Genomic DNA, 22,307 nt, shown 5'->3' with positions numbered 1-22,307 from the left:
CCTGAGAAGGTTGGCGCTGTACTCATCACAGAGGAGTAAGTCATGTAAGGTGCTGTACACACACTCCTCGGTGGCTGAGTGCACAGGATTCACTGAAAAACAACATATTTTTTTTAAGATTTATTTATTTTTATTTAAAGATTTACACAGAGAAATAGAGACAGAGAAATAGATTCCATATGCTTGTTCACTCCCAAAATGACCACAGCAGTTGGAGCTAAGCTGATTCGAAGCCAGGAGATTCTTCCAGCTCTCCCATACAGATGCAGGGTCCCAAGGCTTTAAGCCATCCTCCACTGCTCCGCCAGGACACAAGCAGGGAGCTGGATGGCAAACAGAGCAGTCAGGACATGAATTGGCACCCATGTGGGATCTTGGAGCTTGCAAGCGGAGGATTACCCATTGGGCAATCTCACTGGGCCTAACAACATGTTTTTCTGTGAATTTGCTTTGCAATAAAGACACTGGTAACTGTTTTGGAAATCAGTATCTTTTGCAAGGCAGATGAATGACCAGGCAGAATGCTCTTCAGGTGTGCATTCATGGCCAGCTTTACAGGAATAAGATCTGTATAGTTCATTTTTCTTCACAGGTAGATCAGCCTTGTGCTTGGTTTAATGCTGTTCTGTCACTTTTATGAAATTGTTAGTACCTGTATTTTTTTGAAATTTTAATTTATTTAAGGAAAGTTCAACGGAGAAGTGGAGAGTATGCTTAATAGAGAAGATAAATGGAAGCAATAGAAGAACTTCATATTTTAGTGCCTTAACTGATACTTCCCCACTACTTGTTAAACAAATTACACAGCCAGTCTAGACTACAGTGGCAATGTAAAAACAGCCATGTACAAATGAAATAGATATCTGAAGCATGTATTAAAACTTACAGTAGTAGAGAGGAGACAAGGGTAAAATGACCATGACATGATAAAGTAGTGCTAATTTAACAAAAATGGATCTGTGGACAGTAGTGGTAGTTGTGGACAGCACTGAAGTACAGAATGACGCATCACAGATAGTATAATCATGGCACATCACTAATGCATGTTCTAATACAAATGAACAGGATACATGGACATAGCTTTAAAGAGAAACCAACAATTGAAACGCCAGGAAATTTAGAATGTGGAGACATCATACCCATTCTTTATGGCCACTGGCTAAAGCAGGAAGGTAAGAAAATGAGACTGGAAACCAGCATATGGTTGAGAAAAAAATCTGGCATGTGCAGAACCCTCACAGCAAAGGCACATGGAGCAGATGGGGTATGTGACAGTGGGAGGAGGGTACATCAGGAAGGATTGCAAGCTGGTCCGTGCCCAGGATGTGTGAGAGTAACAAGCTGGATAGAACAACACAAACAAGGCAGATAACATTTTCTTTTAGAAACAGGTTCAAAAAAGCAGAAGAGGCTGTGGGGGATAGAAAAAGGCAAATATTTACATAAAATGGAAAAATTTTACAAAGAAATATGCCTAAATAGTTTGCTCCATCATATTGTCATAAGTTATAATAATGTCTCTTTGACATTAAGTGACTAAGTCTCCAATATATCTATTACCAGAAAGATTAATATCACTCTGCAGGCAGTTTCCATCCACCTTGTACACCAATGCTCCAATAATGCCAATGGCATACTCATTCTGAAAATGTTTGTATTAGTCCATTTTCCATTGTTATGAGCAAATACCTGAGACTGGGTAACTCCATAAAGAAAAGACCTTACTTTTCTCTGTTCATTGTGAAGGTTAAAGGCTAAAGGCCTGAATCGGGTAACAGTCTTCTTGCTGGCAGAGTACCAAGGCAGCACAGAGCACCACATGTCAAGAGACAAGGGAGCCCTCTGGCCTTCTTACCGACTGCGGTATTTAATGATGCAAACACTACCTGGTAACCTTATCTGGGACCACTCACTTCGCAAAGACTCCACCTGTAATCAGCATTGTCAGATTAACTTCCTACTCCCTTTTTAAGAAGTTTACTTATTTATATTAGAGAGGGAGGGGGTGAGAGAGAGAGATCTTCCATCTGCAGATTCATTCTGCAAATGCCTGAAACAGCCTGAGGCAGGTACTAAAGCCAGGAGGCAGGAACGCCACATAGGTCTCCATGTTGGTGGCAGAGTCAAAAATCTGAGTCATCATCAGCTGTCTCAAAAGGCGTTAGATAAGCAGGAAGCTGGGGTGGAGGAGGAGGTGGGATTCAATCCCAGACACCACAATATGGAATACAGGAGACCCAAGCAGTAGTTTAATCCTCTGTGCCCCAACACAGGCCCTGGTTTCCACTCCTTTTTTTTTTAAAGATTTATTTACTTTTATTTGAAAGTTAGATTTACAGAGGGAAAGAGATTCACTCCCCAAGTGACCCCAACAGCCGGAGCTGAGGCAACCCGAAACCAGGAGCTTCTTCCAGTTCTCCTATGTGGGTATAGGTCCCAAGGCTCTGGGCCATCCTCTACTGCTTTCCTAGGCCATAGGCAGGGGGCTGGAAAGGAAGTAGAGCAGCTGGAATATGAACCGGCGCCTATATGGGATCACGGTGCATGCAAGGCGAGGCCTTTAGTCAGTAGGTTACTGCGCCAGACCCAATTTCCACTATAACAAGCTATATACAAACCAAAACTGAATGTATCTATTGTAGCTGCTGTATTAGGCACTAAGTTTTGTAAAAATGGAAAATGAAGCACTACAGATAGAAATGATTAAAGATCAGCTTGTCTTCTAGTTTTTTTTTTTTGTTGTTGTTGTTGCTGTTTCATAACTTTCATTCTTTTATCTGGAAAGAACTTATAGATAACTTCCTATGTGTCAAGCTTGAGTATGTCACCAATGGACTTAGTCCCAGGCCTAGAAGCTCAAAGGGAGCAACTCAATCAGTTAGCAGGTGATTTTCATGTCACATATGCCATATAGTAGATGCATATGCTAGCAAATGAGTATCATGTTGTGCAATTACAAAAAGATCGCATTAATTAGGACTTTTTGTTGTTGCAAAGACAGGCTCCCTGAGAATGTCTTACGCCATGTGGTGTTTATTACCAGGCTCCATGCTGAAATAAGCAAAACAGAAAGCGTGATCTTTGTTGACTCTTTGGGAACCCAGGAAGGGACTCCAAAACAGACCCCACAAGAAGGACTTGAATTTGCTTTAGCAGTGTTGCGTTTCATGAAGTTTAGGAATAGGATGTCATGAAAGATTTAATCAGCTCTGCTTTGTTGCCCATTTTTCTTCTCTCCTACCTTCATTTAAATCTTCATTTACAACCTTTCTTTACTTCATAGCTTGAGCTGCTGCTCTTTTCTCTCTTTGGCTGCTCACTGCTTTGCCTCTGTTTCTTCCTTGCCAGACTGTGCTATTGTCTTCTTTGCCAGTCTCTTTCTTCTCTTCTGTTTAATAACTGACCAGTCCATTCATTCATTTGCTCAGTCTCCTCTGTCTCTCTTTCCTTCTCTCCCTCTCTCCCCTAAATTCAACACTTCAGAGTTTGCCTTCAGGTTATGCTCATTGTTATCGTTTTGCAAATCACCTGGGTGTGCCCCATTCATTTCCTACTGTGCAGTCTGCACTTGGTCACTCTCCTTGGCCTCAACCTCATAAGCTGACCAAGGTGTCACACTCACACCTGAGTCAGCATGCCACTGCTGTGTTCTTCTCTTCCCTGAAACAAAGGTTTATGGGCAGATTTAAAGGGTTACTGAACATGAGACACCCTGGGCGTGGACATGAAAGGGAGACTAAATCTGACCAGAATAAAAGCAAATGTAAATAATAACAAGTAGGCAACATTTAAATGACCATTTTGAAAACGTGTTGGAAACGTAGTTATTGTGGAGAGAAAGTTAACTTTATAAGGTGATGCCTAAACGGGTTGAGGCTTCCATCTTGCAAATTCTGAGCTCTTGACTGCTGGGCACAGAGGAGTGGCTTCATGTGAATGGATTTATGTGAGTCCTAGTGTTACAATTTTTTGATTATTCAGGTACTATCTTCTACTTTATGTCTGAATGTGTATAGTACACTTCTAAATATGTTAATAATTATTTGGGTAGTCTGTAAAATATTTAAGCATGCTTGTCAAAACAGTTCAAATTGTAAGATCATAATTTTAGTAGTAAAGTTTACAAGAAATATTTTTGTAATTATTTAATAAAGCAAAATAACAGTACTTGAGAGATTTATAAGTAATTTTTTCACTTTTTTATGTTTGGATAAATATATTTGCACATATAGTAGATCATTGGGGGCTGTTTGAAGCAGCTGATATCTGAGTCCTTTCCTGCAATTTATTACCTATACCAAGAAAATGTTAGATGACCAACTAAATGCGTAAAAGTGGTTTCTTGGTTGAAACGATCAAAAAATATGTGATGGCAGATTCAACGAACCCTGTGAAATATGAACCAAGCTTAATAAACTCTCAGGATCCCTTTTGGTTAATCAGTGTTTTATTCATTGTGAACAAATGGTCTTCATATCCTCTTGTGCCTATCTCATTTTTTATACTTCATTAGCAGACAAAATACAATATTTAATAAATAGTTTGATTCTAATTCCAAGCAATAATGAGATTACATACCCATTTAATGCTTATTTCAGTAATGCCAATACTCATCTCCAAGTGAAGAAGAAAATTAATAAAATTATCAAGTGACTCCACTTTAGAACAGGCACAGAAGGTTTGCTTGCTAGCAGAGATTTAGTTAAGCATAAAGTCTGATTAAACCTAATTAGCAGACAAAGACTAAGTTATTAATACCATTTGTACTACATGCTTATGGGAATAGACATTTTCTAGATTTGCATTATTGAAATCAAAATCCCAAAACAGATTAATTATAAAACCAGACATGAGTCTGCATCTTTTTACTGCTAAGAAGGACTGGATGATTTTTCTTTCAGCAAAATAGCATCATGAATCACATTAAAATAATGAATAATAACATAGATTTTGCATTTTCTTTAAGTTTTACTTGAATTTGTTATGTAAGATTTATAAACTCATGGGACTTTTAAATAATGAAAGATTTTAACTATTTAAATAGTATCATAAAAATAAGTTGATTTAAATTTTCTGCAAGATGTTTTGCCTTTTAGAAGGGATTCATTCATATGTATTCAACTTTGAGAGACATCGGCTAATTACTGACTTTATGGAGAGTTTTGTTACTTTTTTTTTTAAAAAAAAAGACTTTATTTGAAAGACAGAGTTATAGAGAGAAGATATATAGAGAGAAATCTTCCAAATACTGGCTCATTCCCCAGATGGCAAGCTGGCCGGGGCTGTGCCTATCCCAAGCAAGGAGCCTGGAACTTTTTCCCAGTCTCCACAAGGGTGCAGGGGCCCAAGGGCTTGGCCCATCTTGCTCTGCTTTCCCAGGTCATAGTCAGGGAGCTGGATTAGAAGTGGAGCAGCTGGGGTAGGAACCAGGTCGAGATTTAGCCAGCCCTGGGATTTTATTTATTTAAATTCCCCCGATCAAGAGAGCTATTTATTAAGAAAAAAAGCAGCTAGAAGGGATGGGAAACAAACAAACAAAGCCCCAGAAACTTAGCAGGAGGCTTGTGAGTGGAAGAGAAATATATACAAATTCCACAGGGAGTTGGAAGAGTTGAGGAGGGGCACTTTAAGGCAGACAGTGAGATTCAGAATGGAAAGCCAGGCTATTTGAACATGTGGAAAGTTTTCCAGAAAGAAGCCATGCCCAGGGAGGTGACATTTTCGTTTTCCTCACCTACAATACACACCCAGGAGCCTGAAACTTTTGATTTTGTCAGTGGTGTCCTCTTTAAGAAAAACAACTGAAAACCATGAATACAAAATAGAAATTTAAAGTAGATTTGTGTTAGAAAGAAATAAAAACAATAAAAAATGTTAACAGGAGACTGCAGACATCACAAAAGGCAAGGGAAAAAAAGGCCTGGACTTGATTCATTTATTTTAATGTATTAATGGATTTACTTGCTTTTTTTTGGTAGGGTTTTTTGTTTGTTCATTTTGTTTAGTTTTCATTGAGAAGTCAGATATACAGAGAGGATGAGAGACAGAGAGGAAGATCTTGAATCATTCCCTAAGCAACCTCAACAGCCAGAATTGCACCGATCTGAAGCCAGGAATCAGGAGCCTCTTCCAGGTATCCCATGTGGGTGCACTGTCCCAAAGCCTTGGACCATCCTCTACTGCCTTCCCAGGCCTCAAGCAGGGAGCTGGATGGGAAGCAGGGTGGTCCACACACTAATCAATGCCCATATGGAATCTGGGCATGTGCAAGTTGAGGACTTTAGCTCCCAAACTATCATGCTGGGCCCCTACTTGTATTTTTGATAGTGATTCTGCATCATTCTTTTTTTTTTTTTTGCTTGAATTTTTAAATTTACTATTTATTATTTTCTATGATGCAATTTTTTAGGTTTAGGGATTGCTCTCCCCAAAATTTGAAAACTCAGGTCTCCTCTATTACCTGTAGACTTGCTAATGGGCATTAGGAGATACCATCCTATCATAGTACACATTTATGGTCTTAGCCTTCGTCTCAAGGCACCTATTAGATTGAAATAACGGGCAACAAGAGCATTTCTGGCAATAACTTCACTACATGTAATGGCAACTGTGAACCAGATAAAAACATCATATTAAACCTCAACTAAGTAAATTCCTAACCCAGCTTAACCTGAGCTAGGTCTTTTGAGTGTCTTTGGCCACTTAAATAACATTCAAATGAGAGAGAAGAGAAGTAGAGGGACAAACGGAAAGAGACAGTGGTCTCCACAGATGGAAGTGAAAACATATCATTTACAAATAAACAGAGTCCTGTGTCCATATTGCTAGGACTTCTTGCAAGGCCATGGAAGACTCTGGGGAAAGTGGGTCATTGAAGTTTCAGCTTCATTAACATCAAGACTGTGGTGTCCCTGACACCAAGTGAAGGTGAGAGTAAGGTCTAAAGAGGACTTTAAAGAAACTTAATTACTCTAATTGCCCTTTGGTGATTTCTCAAGAGATTGAATAAAGATTGCACTTGCTTCCAATTATATTTTTATGCCCAACTGCTGTTTCCTTGAATGTAAGTTCGTAAGTTTGGAGATGATCAGTCCCAGAATGACGCAAGTTGCTACGTCATCAGGTCAGAGTTTAACTTGATCGGTTTGGATAGATAGTAAAAGTACAAGTGAATGATTTCCAAAAAAGTTTTGAAAACCTGTATTTCCACGGGACTATTAGAAAACTGATCTGTCCTAGGGAATATGAGTTGGGTTCGTCAAAACTGAGAAAATTTTCTATATTGTACAAAGCTCTATCTTACCTTAGATTTTAATAGTGTCTTCTAGTCCTGGTCAGACATTAATTGGTATGAAGGCTTAGAAAAGAAAAAGTGTTGGGCCCGGCGCAGTGGCGCAGTGGTTAAGGTCCTCGCCTTGCACGCCCGGGATCCCATATGGGCGCCGGTTCTATCCTGGCAGCCCCGCTTCCCTTCCAGCTCCCTGCCTGTGGCCCGGGAAAGCAGTCAAGGATGGCCCAAAGCTTTGGGAACCTGCACCCGCATGGGAGACCCAGAAGAGGCTCCTGGCTTCGGATTGGCATAGCATCGGCTGTTGTGCTCACTTGGGGAGTGAATCATCGGACGGAAGATCTTCCTCTCTGTCTCTCCTCTCTGTATATCCGCCTTTCCAATAAAAAAATAATAAAAATAAATCATTAAAAAGAAAAAAAAGAAAAAGTGTTTTTTTTTCTAAAGCTTGTTTAAAGATATAAAAAGAAAATTTATTGCAGCTATTTCCACATTAACATAAGGATTACTCTTTTGTAGCAATCAGTATAGAATGTTGCATGTGGGTACATGTTTATTGATGAAAATAATTTTTGAAACCTAAAAGTTAATATTCTATTGCTCTAGTTCATTTTTCCTCTAAGTCTCATTTGTAGAAACAGCACCAGCTTTTTATTGGTACAATGCTTATTAAATAGTCTGCTAGCTAAATGTTATCAATAATTGGTGCTAAACATGAAAGTTAAGAAATCAGCATTGCTATCATTTTGTCTAGCATGATTTGCTTATATACCAGAGACAAAAATAAAAGCAGCTAAATCTTAAACGAATAATCATTACATTTCAAAATTAGATTTCTTAAAGATCTGTAGAAAGTTTTGATGCTTTCTTCAGATCTAAACCTGACCAGTAGCAGTTATTAAAAAAAAAAACACATAGTCTACTCATATTTTTTGCAATGTGAGGAATATTTTTAATATAAAATCTGTGTTTTAACTGAAAGATGAAACATGATATGGGTAGTTTAGATTTTCTATAGAATTAGATGTCACTGACTTTTTCCATTATACAAAGAACAAAATGAACAATGGACTTTAATTAAAACAGGAATATGGGGCTTTTTCCTATTTAGAGATACCAGTTTCTCATTAACGACACGAAATTTAAATAGCACTTGTTTCTGCTACTGTCGGAGCAGCTGTAGCCTACGCGCCTCCTTTGTCTGTGCCAGAAGCCCCTCTTCCTGGCGGTTACTGCTGTTTTGACAAGCTTTTCCTCTTCTGCTTAGTATTTGCTCTTCCAGATGCATTTTCCGCTCGTTTCATGCTGCTCTGTGCTTAGGGGCTTGATCGTTATGCTTTGGTTCAAAAAGCACTGGGAAGGAGAGAAGTCCCAATATTTATCCTCTGGCTCTCTCCCTAAGGGACTGCAGGTTGAAGATGGCTGTTAGCTTTTTCCTAGGCTTACATTCTTGCCAAAGTTTTACTCGTGTCAGGGGCGGTAGTGACTTCCTGCTGTTGACAATCCCACAGTCAGTTTCCTTGCGTCCTGCTCACAGCTCTGTAAACACCGCGGGTATTGCGGATCCCTCCCTGGATGTGGTCGGTGCTCCGTACTCTGATTCCATATGCACTCATCACACCCCTCTCACCTACTCATTTCTTCAGCATGTAGGTTGTCAAAAAGATCAAGTAGATAGGTCAATTAGGTAAGGTAGAATGTTTCTATTTGCTTTCAAAAGTCTGGGTCACTTCTAACAAAACCACCAAGTTTTTTCTATGTGGTTTTTCCATTATCCCGCATCTTTGGTCAAGCTTCTGGATGGTTTGTGTGTGACCTCCCCTGTTGTAATTCTCCACTCTTCAATCCAATTCTTTCCACTCATTGCACTGAAATAATTCAGGAAGTCGTTAGCAATGCCCCTCACACGCACATCCTGCATTTGGTGTGAATTTTACTGCGTTTTACATGGACAATTACCCATTAACTTTTAGAATTACCTTTTCCCTTTGGTTCTACCACATGTTCTGAATTTTTAAATTTGTAATTAATTAGTTAATTTTTAATAATCAGCCCTTTCTATTCCTCACTTAAAGTTTGCTGTTTGGGGTTGTATGCAAGGTATTTTCAAAAAGTACATGGAAATGTTATTAAAATTAGTAGATTTTGGTACAAAAAAATTTGAAACCTGTATGTAGTGTTTTTACAATATACATTTCCTATGACTTCAAAAACACTATTTTTATGTGTTATTCTGATTTCTAGCTGTTTTCCCTGGGAATCTCATCCATTTCCATTACTTTAACTTTTGCTTGATTATAGACAACATTAAAAGTCTTTTATCTCTAAGCAGATCTCTTGACTGAATTGCTAGCCTATCTAATCTATGAAGTAGTTACCTCAAATTCCAGATACCAAAGCCATTATCTCATTATTCCTTCTGTGTGAAATGCCATTGGTTGCACAGTACATCAGCAATTTAGAAACTATCAAGAAAAAAATGATATACATTATAGTTGATAAGGTCCCATCAATTCGAAAATATATTGGTATTTGAAAGATGCTAATACATGAAGGAACAGAGTAGAACTTAGCATCTATGAAATATAGTATACACATCATTTGTTCCTCACTCTCAATCTTTGTAGGTTCTTTGTACATTTCCTGTCTTAATCGGTAGCTTTGTCTTGTGCTCCTTTCTTAGTTCAGAATCCATCCAAACACTTACCACAGTCATTTGTCTAAGCCACAGTTTGATTATTCAAACTTCAGATTTTTTTATGAAGGTATTTTGTAAATACTAAAATGTTTACAATCAATTGATTAAATAAAACTACTCTCAATGAGCTGGAAGGAGCAGATACAATCCTCTGAGGCAGAACGGAGCTTCCTTCAGAAGGAAGAACTTACGTGCGTACTGTCAGTCAGTTCCTGAGAATTCTAACCTGTTTTTATTTATGGGTTTCCTGCTCTAGGGATTTCAGACTTGTACAGACTGTCCTCCACCAGCTGCATGAGCCAACGTTTTCAATAAATGTGTCTCCCACCTGGTGGATCCTGAGAGTATATTCTACTTCCTACCAGTCCTTTCTGCCACACTCCATACTTACAGTATGTCTTAGAAGTTACTGTTTATTACTATACCATCCACGCATCTCCTCTCATATGATAGCCTCAGTTTAGCTTCCGTTTTCTTTGACCAGAGCGACACCAATGTAAGTTTTATAAATTTCTGTTTCAATACCATCTCACCACAAGTTCTGAGTTATCCCAAAGTGGCCTTTCCAAAATGCCAAATCTGATTATATTCTGCCTTGCTAAAAACATGTCATTGGTTCTTACCAGCTGCAAGACAAAGCCCAAGTTTCTTAGTGGGACATACACATCCATTTATAATCTTGTCTGTAGGCAGCTGATTCTGTTACTGTCCTACTGATTACTGAGAAACAATTTTGAATATTAGGCTTTCTTAGGTGCTCTTGCTTTTTTTTTTTAAAGATGTATTTTATTTGGAAGCTGGGTTATAGAAAGAGGGGTTGGGGAGAGTCTTCCTTCTTCTGGTTCATTCTTCAAATCGTTGTAATAACCAGGGCTGTGCTACACTAAAGTCAGGAGCATCTGTTGGGTCTTTCTCCATATGAGTGTAGAGGACCAAGGATTTGGCCATCTTTCACTACCTTCCCAGGCACTTTAGTAAGGAGCTGGATTGGAGGGAACAGCGAGGATTCCAACCAGTGAGCAGAGTGCTGGGATGCCAGCACTGCAGGCCATGGTGCTGTAAAGTGTTCTGCTAAGGCTCTGCTCCCAGCTCTGCTGTCTGTGCAGATAGTGTTGCAACAATCTGTTCACATTTCTAGTGTGTTCCAGAAACTCTCTCTCATCTTTTAACATCCAGTCCAATGTTACTCCCTCTCAAAATTTCCTAATCCCAATGGAAACATTTTATGTTTTGAATTAATATTTTCAAAAGAGGATTCAGGTCCAATGATTGAAATTTCCTGTTTTGTATTTTTACATAATTTTTTGATAACAAAAGTAGAGGTAAGAATACGAGTCTTTTGTCTACCAATCATCTAAAAACTTACAGATCAATTTAAAATTTTTCTACACTGTGTTGTAGATACGGTGATCTGGACATTGGCTACACTGTCTCCATAAATGTTAATAGAATAGATGATTTTATAAGATTTTTGATCTTATAAATTGCACAGATATGGGAAGCAAGAAACCGTTCAGAAAGAAAGCAAACGGAAGGACACTATAACAGAATAGATGTGTAGAGCCCATTGTGAGGAAAGGCAGCAACTTGCACTACAAAACAAAGAACAAAGCATCCTTTGTCAAAACTGCTGAGTGCGCTCTAGATCATTTTTAAGTATCAGAAATGTAAAAGCAGTTTTCATTACATTTTCTACTTGTGTTGCAAACTGATACTGCCACTACCTTATGTTTGAGTGGTATTCGTAACTTTGTTTCTCATACACATAAACACCAGGTGTAAGAATTGACACAAGGGAAACATTGGGAGGTGTTAAATGATACTTTAACAAGTCTAAGTGACAGTCAAGTCATTTCTTTCATAGCCAGAAGAAAAATCTTAAGAAAACTAACACACATTACCAGTTCATGTGGGAATGCTTGCTCCATTATGAAAAAAAAAAAAAGTTTATAAACAGTATTCATCAAGAGCTTCTAATTATGGAAATATGGAAATGTGAATTTCACAATTCATGTTATGCTGTAGGTCATCACTGACTAACTCAGACATAATGTTGTGTGCCAACTAATTTTAGGATGAGAAATTGGGAAGCTTTCTGTGTGTCCAGGAATCAGAAACACCCAAATATTAACTTCTTGACTTTCCTTCAATTGAATGAATTAGATGAACTGTTTTTGAATAAATCTTATAAATTTATGCGAAAAAACTTTTGATTTTTGAATGAAAAACTGGAGCAAAAATATATCTAAATATTTAATTTTGTCATGTATTTGCTCTTGGACAAAAGCCTCTTGTTCCTTACTGGGTTATATATATTAACGAGACAATGCTTTGGCAGAACAGAATGTGCCTCTCCACAAAGCCCCAATCCTTAAAGGGTAGGATGATGACTGGGTGTAAAGACTTGGAAAGGCAGCGTGATAAAGTTGTATAGAAAAGAGAAGGCAGGCACGCTCAAACGTCTTCACTCTCACATGAGTGTTTCCCCGGATCACTGTTAAATTCTTTTGACAGAGGTGAAGTATAGGTGGTACACAGAGTTGAACAGAGTTAAATACTGAATCAATTTGTATCTGAGCAGGTGTGTGCAGCCACTAGTATCTGTAACCTGACTGGACATGAGGACAGCTAAACTAAGGATTCTCCAATTGTAAGGAGGATTATTGGTTAGCAATAAAAACACCTACAACACAGCCGTGAGAACAAGTATTTTGCTTGGATTTGGACAGTCCGACATCTTCAGTTTCAATGAAGGCAACACATTGTTAAATTTTAAGGTATATTATCTGCTGCTTTTGAAAAAGGAATGTTAACCTACTTTGGTGTAAATAAGCAATTAATCTGGATGTGCAGGCAAGTGCAGTCTAAACAGAATTTCAAAATCCACACTCTATCACTGGGCCAGTTTCCATTAGGCATCATGCTAATGAGGCTATGTTCTTACATCACTTGTTTGGGAATCTTTTAGACTACTCCAGGAGACTTGAATTGTCTACCTTTCTACTACAGTTCCAGACCTGTTAAGCTTCTTTGCTTTATTACCTTTTAGGATTATTCTTTTCTCTGTCCTCTTTACCTCCTTTGTACTGTCTTATGTTTTTTTTTTTTTTTATCTTCCAGGTTATTATTCTTTCCTATGACTTAACATTTTCAATATATTTTGTTCTTCTTTTGACTGATTTCTAAGATTTTTAAAAATTTTATTTTTATTGGAAAGGCAGATATACAGAAAGGAGAAGAGACAGAGAGGAAGTTCTTCCATTTGATGGTTCACTCCCCAAGTGGCCACAAAGGGCTGGTGCTGCGCCAATCTGAAGCCAGAAGCCAGGAACTTCCTCCAGGTCTCCCACATGGGTGCAGGGTCCCAAGGCCTTGGGCCGTCCTTGACTGTTTTCCCAGCCCACAAGCAGGGAGCTGGATGGGAAGTGGGACCCTGGGATTAGAACCAGTGCCCATACAGGAACCTGGTGCATTCAAGGCAAGGACTTTAGCCACTAGACCACATCGCCTGGCCAGATATTTTCATCATATTTACCTCTACTATATGTCACCTGCTCATAATTTCATCTTTGGTTTCCCAAAAAATCTTATAAAGAAAATAAGAAATTATTCTCAGATCTTCTTGTTCTTGTCTGCTTTTCCTAGTTCCCTACATAAGGCAGTGGTACTCCTTAAGTATCGTGGATACGAAGGGTGAGGGAAAGTCACTGTCCTTGCTTCATTCAGTTTTGTTGTTTTTAGAGTGTCTATGGTCATAGTTTTCTCTTTCACTCTGCCTGGTTTTGGCATCAAGGTGACCTTTCTGTAGATCATCGCTGCCTAACCTGGTTTCCTATTTGCAGTTGCTCTTCAGCTTTCTGCTACTCATAGGCCACAACCCCGGGGAGGGCTCCCTCCAGTGAAGGGTGCTGAGTCTCTTCTGAGCGTTTCTCAAGACCAAACACAAGGATAGGCTGAGTCTCAGGGGCAACTCACCAAAGTCCTCAGTGTGAGCTGAGTACCCCAGCTTGTCACAGGGAGCATATGAAGGAATGGGCTCATATGCTTTTTGTGCCAATGTCCTCCTTGGCACAGATCTTCATGTCAACTCTGCCCCAGGCTCTCCTGTGAATCAAGAACCCCCTCAGTGTGGCAGCAAGATACACAGTCTTTTCTGCAACTCAGGCAACATCCTCTAACTTTACTGGTAATTGTTTGGTGTCTTTTCATCAACTGGCTTTAGAGAAGGGAAACTATTCAAAGCCTGAGTGAGAGATGAATGAGGAGGATAGTGTAGTGTCTTCACCACAGACATTGCTGTCCTCCATCTATAACCTCCAATGCTCTTATGACAGAAGTCCAGGTTCTGTGGTGGGTTACTCTCCTCAGGATGTGCTGGCTGATTGCTTTGATGGTGGAACTAGGAGAATGCAGCGATAGGGCAGTGTGGTTTTGATGGTGGAACTAGGAGAAGCTCCACGGGGAGCTTGGCCTGCACTCTCAAAGCTGATGGTGTGATATACATATGCCATTGATTAAGAATGTTGAGGTTACGTGGGGGTGACAACTGGCATGGGAGTACTTTAGTCCTGTCCTTCAAGTCAAGCAGGCTCTGGCAGAGGACTGGAGCAGGTTCTAAGGATATCTTTACAGGGTTCAAGGACACGAGTGGGCAAAATTGTCAGAGAACAGATGAACCACAAGAGGGTCAGATTCAAACACCTGCAAGTGTACAGACCTTACGGGCAGTTTACAGGCTTTGCAGCCAGCTACCATGCTGCCAGTTGAGTCAGAACTTCCTTTTCTCTATCTCTTCCTTATTCTATCCCTTCTCCTTTCGTTATTCTATCCCTTCTCTATTGTAGGCTTCTAGAATCAAGCAGGTTCTAGTTATGGGACAATTTACAATCACATGATAAAGAGATGGTAGTATTCTTTCACAAAATTGTGTTGATTACATCGCAAGCTGTGTGATTAATATCGAGTTTAAGTAGATATGACACTTTGGAAATCCCGGCACACCATCCCAGAAATCCTCCCCACTCCCTGATCACTTCATCACAGGGGTAGGGCAGAGTGGTTTGTTCACAGCACAACAGTGTCCAACTTAATTGTGGATATCATTAAAAAAATCAGTGTACAGTCATCGTGGAAATTCACAGGCATGCAGAAACCTAAATAGAAGGGAGGTCCTATCATGTGATAAGCCACACCCAGCCAAGCAATTACCGCCGGCCGGGCACTGGGACCAACAACTCAGAAAGTCACGTGGGAAGCAGGAAGACTTTCAGCCAGCCATTCCCGAAACATGGTGAGGAGCTGTGTTAATTACGCGGCTCATTCAGCCTTGGACACAACACACAAACTTCGGGAATAAGTGGAAACACGGGAGTTGGAGTTTCAGAACCACCTAGTCCACCCTCTCCGGTTTTCTTGGACATCGCAATCCACCAGTTTATCCAGACGCTTGAGTGACATAGAGCCAACATCCGCCTCTCCAGCGCCTGAGCTGGCGGCGCGGTGACGTCATCGCGTCCGGGGCGCGCCCCGCCCCTAGGCTGTCCTTCCCGCTTGGCCTTTGCCCGCCCGATCGCCAGGGGACGCTGGTGTGTCGGATCTCCTTGGCAACCGCTTGCCCCGCCCCTCCGCCCCTTTAACCTTTAGGGCGCGCGGGTGCCGCGTCCCAGGCGCTCTCTCCCCTCTCCCTCCCCTCTCCCTTCCCCCTGCGCTCGGGCCCGCCGGACCGGAAGCGAAGATGGCGGCGGCGGCTGGCGCAGCTTCGGCGGAGCTGGTGATCGGCTGGTGCATATTCGGCCTCCTACTCCTGGTAGGGGAGGCGCTTGGCGTTTTCCCAGCGTCCGGGCTGGCGGGAGGAGGAGGAAGGGGCCGGTCGCGCCGCTGGCCTCTGCCGGCCCCGAGACCCTCCTCGCCCCGCCCCACTCGGAGCCTGCACTGTGGGGGCTCCTTCCCGGAGGCGGGGGCGGTGCTGAGCTCGGGGGAGGAGCCTTGATGTGGGGATGCTAGCCTTCGGGCGCCTGATGACGTCTGGGTTGCAGGTTTCGTTATTTTTTTGGAAAACCTGCCTTTTTCCCTTCCTGGGGCCTTGGGGCTGATAGGTTTTGGGAAGGAAGGAGGAGGCGAAGAGGGTGTGGTGGCTTTGGTTCCCCGGGAAGACGGAGCGCCGTGTTTGCCCATTCAGTAGGCGTTGACGTTCCCGACCTGTGTTCCCTCCACCCGGGTTAGTGAGTCTCCAGCCTTCCGTGCCCCATTGTGCGATTCGGCCTTGGTGACGTGAGCCGATGGTTCTGACCTCCAGGTGTCACCCTGCTTTGCAGTGTTTCATAGGTGGAGGGACTGTGTACAGTGGACCTGTGGTGTCTGGGTGTCTGACTTCAGGTGCTTGCGCTGCCAACCATTTCGTTACTGTGTATTTAGTAAGCAAAACATGGGCTGTGATGTCCCCAGAAAGCGTGGTCCATACCTCCTATAAAATCTCTTGGGGGTGTTCCCCTTGGCCTTATCTTGTTCTCTTGTTAATACCTGTTCCCAGGCTTTGGAACACTGGAGTTAACTTGGCCACCTGCGTGTGGGGTGTTCTAGAAATTTTTTTGCAGCAGAGGCTTCAAAAACTTAAAAGGAAGAGACATTCTTGTTGCTTAACTGCCTTCACCTTGGCAGTTTAGAGCACGGTTTTTTTTTTTTTTTTTCACCGGAGCATGTTTTATTCTCCTCATAGTGGTCTCCTGAGCTGCTCAGTCCTCTGCTTGCTGAGGCTGCTGGAGTTTTCCATTCATCCAATTCAGTTTGTTTAGAAGAAAATACACAATGATGTTACCACTGTGAAATCTAGTGGGACCGACTTTGACAGTTCCTAGCTAAAATGACCTTTTAAGATTTGATAGTTGTACTGTAAGCTGCAGGGGATACAGACAAAGCCATGGACTTAGAGTGGTTTGGAAGATAGATGGGGAAACGGCGTTACTTGAAACACGAATTCTAAGTAAGCTCTCAAAGTGGGAACTTTTGAATGAAATAAGACTTCTGATGCTAGAGACCAATCCTCAGAGATGGTGACAATTGTGGTAGACTTTTAATTATTATTATTATTATTTGAAAGGTAGACAGGGGCATTCAGAAACTTCCCATCTCCTGATTCATTCTCAGAAACCTGAATAAGCCAGACCTAACCCAGGCTGAGGACCCAGAACTTAATCTGCATCTCCCACATGGGTGGCAGGGCCCTAAGCAGGCACCTGCTGCCTCCTAGGGTACTCCTTAGCCAGAAGATGGAAGGGAGAGCTGGGACACCCGCCCAGGCACTCTGGCATCTCAGGCTCTGCCAGAAGCTTGTCCCTGAGATAGACTCCAGATAGGGAAAGAAGGAAAGCCTCTTAAAGAGTGAAATGAAACAAATAAAATGAGGAAAGAGAATAGGCATTGTACTCAAATGTTAAAGTGAGGGAAATCCAGTAATGATTGGCTGTTGAAGGTTCTGCAGTTCTCTCCTGGCTCATTTATTGGAATGTCTGCTTCTCCAGTCCATCTTGTTGTTCATTTTCTGATTCTGTTTATTTAACAGGCAGTGAGAAACATGGAGAGTTCCTGTCTACTGTTTCACTTCCCAACTGTCCTCAGTGGCCAGGGCGAGTCAGGCAAGGCCAGGCGGAAACCAGGCCATCCTGTGAAGCCATTCAGATTGCCCGTGTGGTTGGCCACAGTCTAATTACTTGAGCCATTGCTGATGTCTTCCAGGGTCTGTATTAGCGGGAAACTGGAACCAGGAGTTAGGTCTCAGACCCTGGTATCCTTGAGCAAGGATGCAGCACCTCAACTATTAGGTGAAATGTTCACTACTATATTCAGTCTTCTGAGAGAAGTTTGGTTGACGTGTGTGAAGATTATCCAGTTTCATTGATACATACTTTAAAATAGAAGGCTGGGACAGGTGTTATAGCACAGAGGGGCAGGTGTTATAGCAAAGAGGGTTAACCCGCTAAGGGCCACCTGCATCATATATGAGTGCCAATATAAGTCCAGGTGCTCCACCGCCAATGCAGCTGGGACAGTAGCGGAAGATTGCCCAAGTGCTTGGACCTCTACCACCCGAGTGGGAGACATTGCTCTGAAGGTCTCTTGGCTTTGGGCTGGCTTAGCATCTGCTGTTGGAACCATTTAGGAAGTGAACCAGTGGTTAGAACATTTCTGTTACCCTGTGTTCCTCTGCCTTTCAAATAAATCCTAAAAAGTATATATATTTTTTAGATTCCTGTGAATGTTCTTTGAAACTATGCCGAAGCTCAACAAGATTAAGATCTTTTGGTCCAAGTTGCATTTTGAATGGATTTTGTTCTGTTTAATGATTGAAGAATATGATTGTTTATTTAGAAAGTGCTGATTATTGAATTTTAGACCTTTTCCAAATAATCACTGTTTCATTATGATATCAAAATATCTCATTAAGTCACCATTAATCTTATCAGAATGTTTTTCCCCAAATTCCTTTTTTTTTTTTAGCTATTTATTATACTTATTTTCATTATCATTTTATGATACAGTTCCATAGGCCCTGGGATTTCCCTTCCTCCCTCCTCAAGTCCCCTCCCAGCCACTTTGTTGCAACCTCCTCAGATTCACAGTAGTGGATGCAAGTTTTCCAAAATTCCAATTTTGATTTGAAAGTTAATTACTGGTGAAAAATACCATCAGGTGTTCTTGAAATAGTTTTGACCATTTGACAAAATCCCCTAAATATCCAAGACCATATTTTCAGTTGTTCTGTCTAGTGAAGATGGTGTTCTGGAGGGGCAGGCATGGCATGGTGGTATAGCCTGTAAGCCTCTGCCTGCAACCCTGGCAGCATTTGGGCATCTGTTTGAATCCTTTAAAAAAAAAAGGAAGATTGATTTATTTTTTATTTGAAAGACAGATTTACAGAGAGGAAAGACAGAAACATCTTCTGTCTACTGATTTACTCTCCAAATGGCTCCAATTGCTGGGGCTGAGCCAATACAAGGTCAGGAGCCAGGAGCTTCTTCTAGATTTCCCTTGTACAGGATCCCAAGGATTTGGGCCCTTTTCCACTACTTTCCCAGGCCATAAGCAAAGTGGAGCAACCTGGATGTAAACTCGTGCCCATATGGGATCCCAGCACTTAGAAGTAGAGGATTAGCTAGTTGAGCCATCAGTTTGAGCCCAGCAGCTCCCTGTTAGTTGCCAAGAAGACCAGCGGAGGATGATCAAAGTGCCTGGGTCATCCAAGTGAGAAACCCAGATGAAGCTCCTGGCTCCTGGCTTTAGCCTGGCCCAGCTCTGGCTGTTGCAGCCACTTGGAGAGTGAACCAGCAGGTGGAAGGCCTCATCACTCTGTCTCCTCTACTCTGTCTTTTTGTAACTCTACCTTTCAAATAAATATGTAAAATAATAATAATAATACATTGGTGTTCCTTGAAAAGAATGGATGGTCTGATTTTGAACTCTTAAATACTGAGCTATCTTGCCTCAGCATGCAATGAAGGACTTAATTTTACTTCAAAAAGTGTTAATGAAATATGGAGGATCAGAGTTTAATAAAGTCAACTTTTATTGCCTTTTCAGTCTTAAATTTGTGTGTGTGTGTTTTGAATGTGCGGTGGTGAAGAATGTCATGACCACTGACAATTGGATGTCACTGTGTTGAGTATTCACGCTAGTGCACCAGCAGTTTTGACCACTGTGGCTTATGAATCTGAAGTACAAATGTTAGCACAGTGAAAAAAGTGAATAAGTGCTGTAATATGAAAATAATTTAGAAAAGAAAACACTCTTGAATCCCCCAGAAAAGTTCTAGATGATACCAGGGGGCTGGGGACTCAACACTTTGAAAATTGCTGCCAGTTATCTCCTGAAAACTCAGGGTATGAATGTTTCTACTTTATGGTTTTGAGAAGACAGAAGGGACTTCATTTTCTTCTACCATGTAAGAAATTACTGGTTTGGGTCCCTTGTGCTTGTAATCTAACTGTGTTTACCGTGTCAAACCTAAGCCATTCTACCTTGTTCCCAAGGCTCACACCACTTTAAATTGCATTGTTCATTGCTGTATTTGAACAAGTCTACTCTTGTTTTTGTAGCGTGGGCATCACTAGAGAACTGTTAAAAATAGAAAATATGTGACTGTAGCCCTACTGAATCAAAATCTGCGGCTTCATAGATCCCAGACAGTATCCTCACTTATTGGCTTAATAAACACTCATTTATTCTTATTTTTTTCCTCTGCACCAGCGGTGTCCAGCTTACTAAAATCTCTCTAGGAAAAGATTTTAAAATCTCAGGGATCAGATCACCTATATCGGCATCTCTTCAGAGAGGTTGGCGTTCTTTTGTAAAATGCTTTGTTATCCCATTGAGTAATAAGCATAAGACACAGAAACATAAATAGTATTAACAGTCATTTAATAATCATTACTGCTGTTGGTTAAGAGGTGCTGTGTATGACCAGGCACTGTGTTACAATTCTGTACCATTTAGTCCTTTCACCCTTCTGAGAAAGATGTATTCTGATTGCCACTTTATAGATGAAGATATTTGTTTAATTTTATATTACAATAACTGTTGATATGTATTGTTTTAAACTATAAAACAAAAAGCTCTTTACAATTTTTTAAAAAAGCTATCAAGGGATTTTGAGACCAAAATGTTTCAGTACCCATTTTTAACTTCTTTGGTTGCTCTTTCTGTGTGTGAAAAATTTTTTTTAAAGATTTATTTATTTATTGGAAAGTCAGATATACAGAGAGGAGGAGAGTCAGAGAGGAAGATCTTCCGTTCGATGGTTCACTCCCCAAGTGACCGCAATGGCCGATGCTATGTCGATCTGAAGCCAGGAGCCAGGAACTTCTTCCGGGTCTCCCACGCAGGTGCAAAGTCCCAAAGCTTTGGGGCATCCTGGACTGCTTTTCCAGGCCACAGGCAGGGAGCTGGATGGGAAATGGAGCTGCTGGGATTAGAACTGGCGCCCATAAGGGATCTCGGGGCGTTCAAGGTGAGGACTTTAGCTGCTAGGCCACTGCTCTGGGCCCTCTGTGTGAATTTAATATTGGCATTCTTTTTTGTTTGCTAGTAATACCTATCATTTTGAAAATGCACAGGCTTTTTTAAATCCTTGACATCCAACAAAAAATTTATTGAGCATGCTGTGTCAAGAACTGCTAAGGATGGAAGCATAAAGCTGAACTTTAAGTGACTATAAAACAAATAAATGCATTCTATGAAAATAACTTTCCTAAAACAATTGAAAAATTAATAACACCTTAAGCCATACTTTTTCCCCCTCTGCAGCTTACAGGTTCTTGAGTCCTAATAACCTTGTTACTCAGGGTTTTTTTTTTTTTTTCTTTCCCTTTGCTGTTGAGTCACTACTTAAAATGTTAGCAGTATGGAAGAATGACACGAGAACCTGGAGGGGGACTCTGAGTACATTGTGCCAAGTGAACGAAGCCAGACTCAGAACATGATATACTGTCTGGGCACATTATGGCATTATGGAAAAGGTAGAATCTGTAGCGGTGTCAACCATAGTGGTTGTCAGCTTAACTGCAAAGAGACACAGGGAAATTCTTTGGAGTGTTGAAACTTTTTTTGTGTAGATTGTAGAAGGGAACTTTGGAAGCTGTGAAAGTGGCTGGATGGTTTTAAAAGTTTCCTTCAGGCTCCAGTCTTAGGAGAATCAGAAGGGAAATGGCGGATGCCTTTTTAATGTGTGATTTGACTCAACAGATCTTTTGCCAGGAGCTCTTGGTGAGCGTATTGAAAATAGTGGTTCTCACATTGGGCTCTGATTGGAATTTTGAGGCATTTAAGATACCTGGAAGAACCGCAGTCTTAAATGCTGGAATGAATGGGTTGTAGGTAAGAGAGTGGCCAAGCGATGGGTATTTTAGAGTTACCCAGGTGATTCTCACAGCCAAGGCTGAGAACCACTGATGTAGTATCTGTCCTCAATTCCCCGTGAGCAAATGGAGCAGTCTCAAAGTATGATGCCATGTGTGCAGCAGACTCACAGGGGATCTATTACAAAGGTGGACTTTCAGGTCCTACCCCAGACTTCTTGAGAGTGCTTACGGCAGTAACACACCTTTCCTTCTTTCTGTTCTGTTTTAGGCTATTTTGGCATTCTGCTGGATATATGTCCGTAAATACCAGAGTCAGCGGGAAAGTGAAGTTGTCTCCACCATAACGGCAATTTTTTCTCTAGCAATTGCGCTCATCACATCAGCACTTCTACCAGTGGATATATTTTTGGTGTCTTACATGAAAAATCAAAATGGCACATTTAAGGTAACTGCTATTGTATTATGTGTATTT

The 22,307-nt window shown here is 41.1% G+C and overlaps 1 protein-coding gene across 1 annotated transcript in view; it reads left to right on the top strand.

Moving 5' to 3' along the window:
* The first annotated feature begins 15,581 nt into the window (after window positions 1-15,581).
* The window catches only part of LMBRD1 (LMBR1 domain containing 1), a 103,303-nt gene continuing 96,577 nt past the window's right edge, over window positions 15,582-22,307 (top strand). The window contains exons 1-2 of the mRNA XM_040983606.1: window positions 15,582-15,792; window positions 22,104-22,280. Of these exons, the coding sequence (XP_040839540.1) occupies window positions 15,721-15,792; window positions 22,104-22,280 (249 nt within the window). The 5' untranslated portion in view covers window positions 15,582-15,720. The remainder of the gene's footprint in view (window positions 15,793-22,103; window positions 22,281-22,307) is intronic.

The sequence above is a fragment of the Ochotona curzoniae genome, unplaced genomic scaffold (genome assembly GCF_017591425.1).
Source record: "Ochotona curzoniae isolate NIBS_2020 unplaced genomic scaffold, NIBS_Ocur_1.0 contig_3819, whole genome shotgun sequence".
NCBI classification, from domain to species: Eukaryota; Metazoa; Chordata; class Mammalia; order Lagomorpha; family Ochotonidae; genus Ochotona; species Ochotona curzoniae.
Note: the sequence above shows the minus strand (reverse complement) of the source record. Positions and strands in the feature narration are given on the sequence as shown.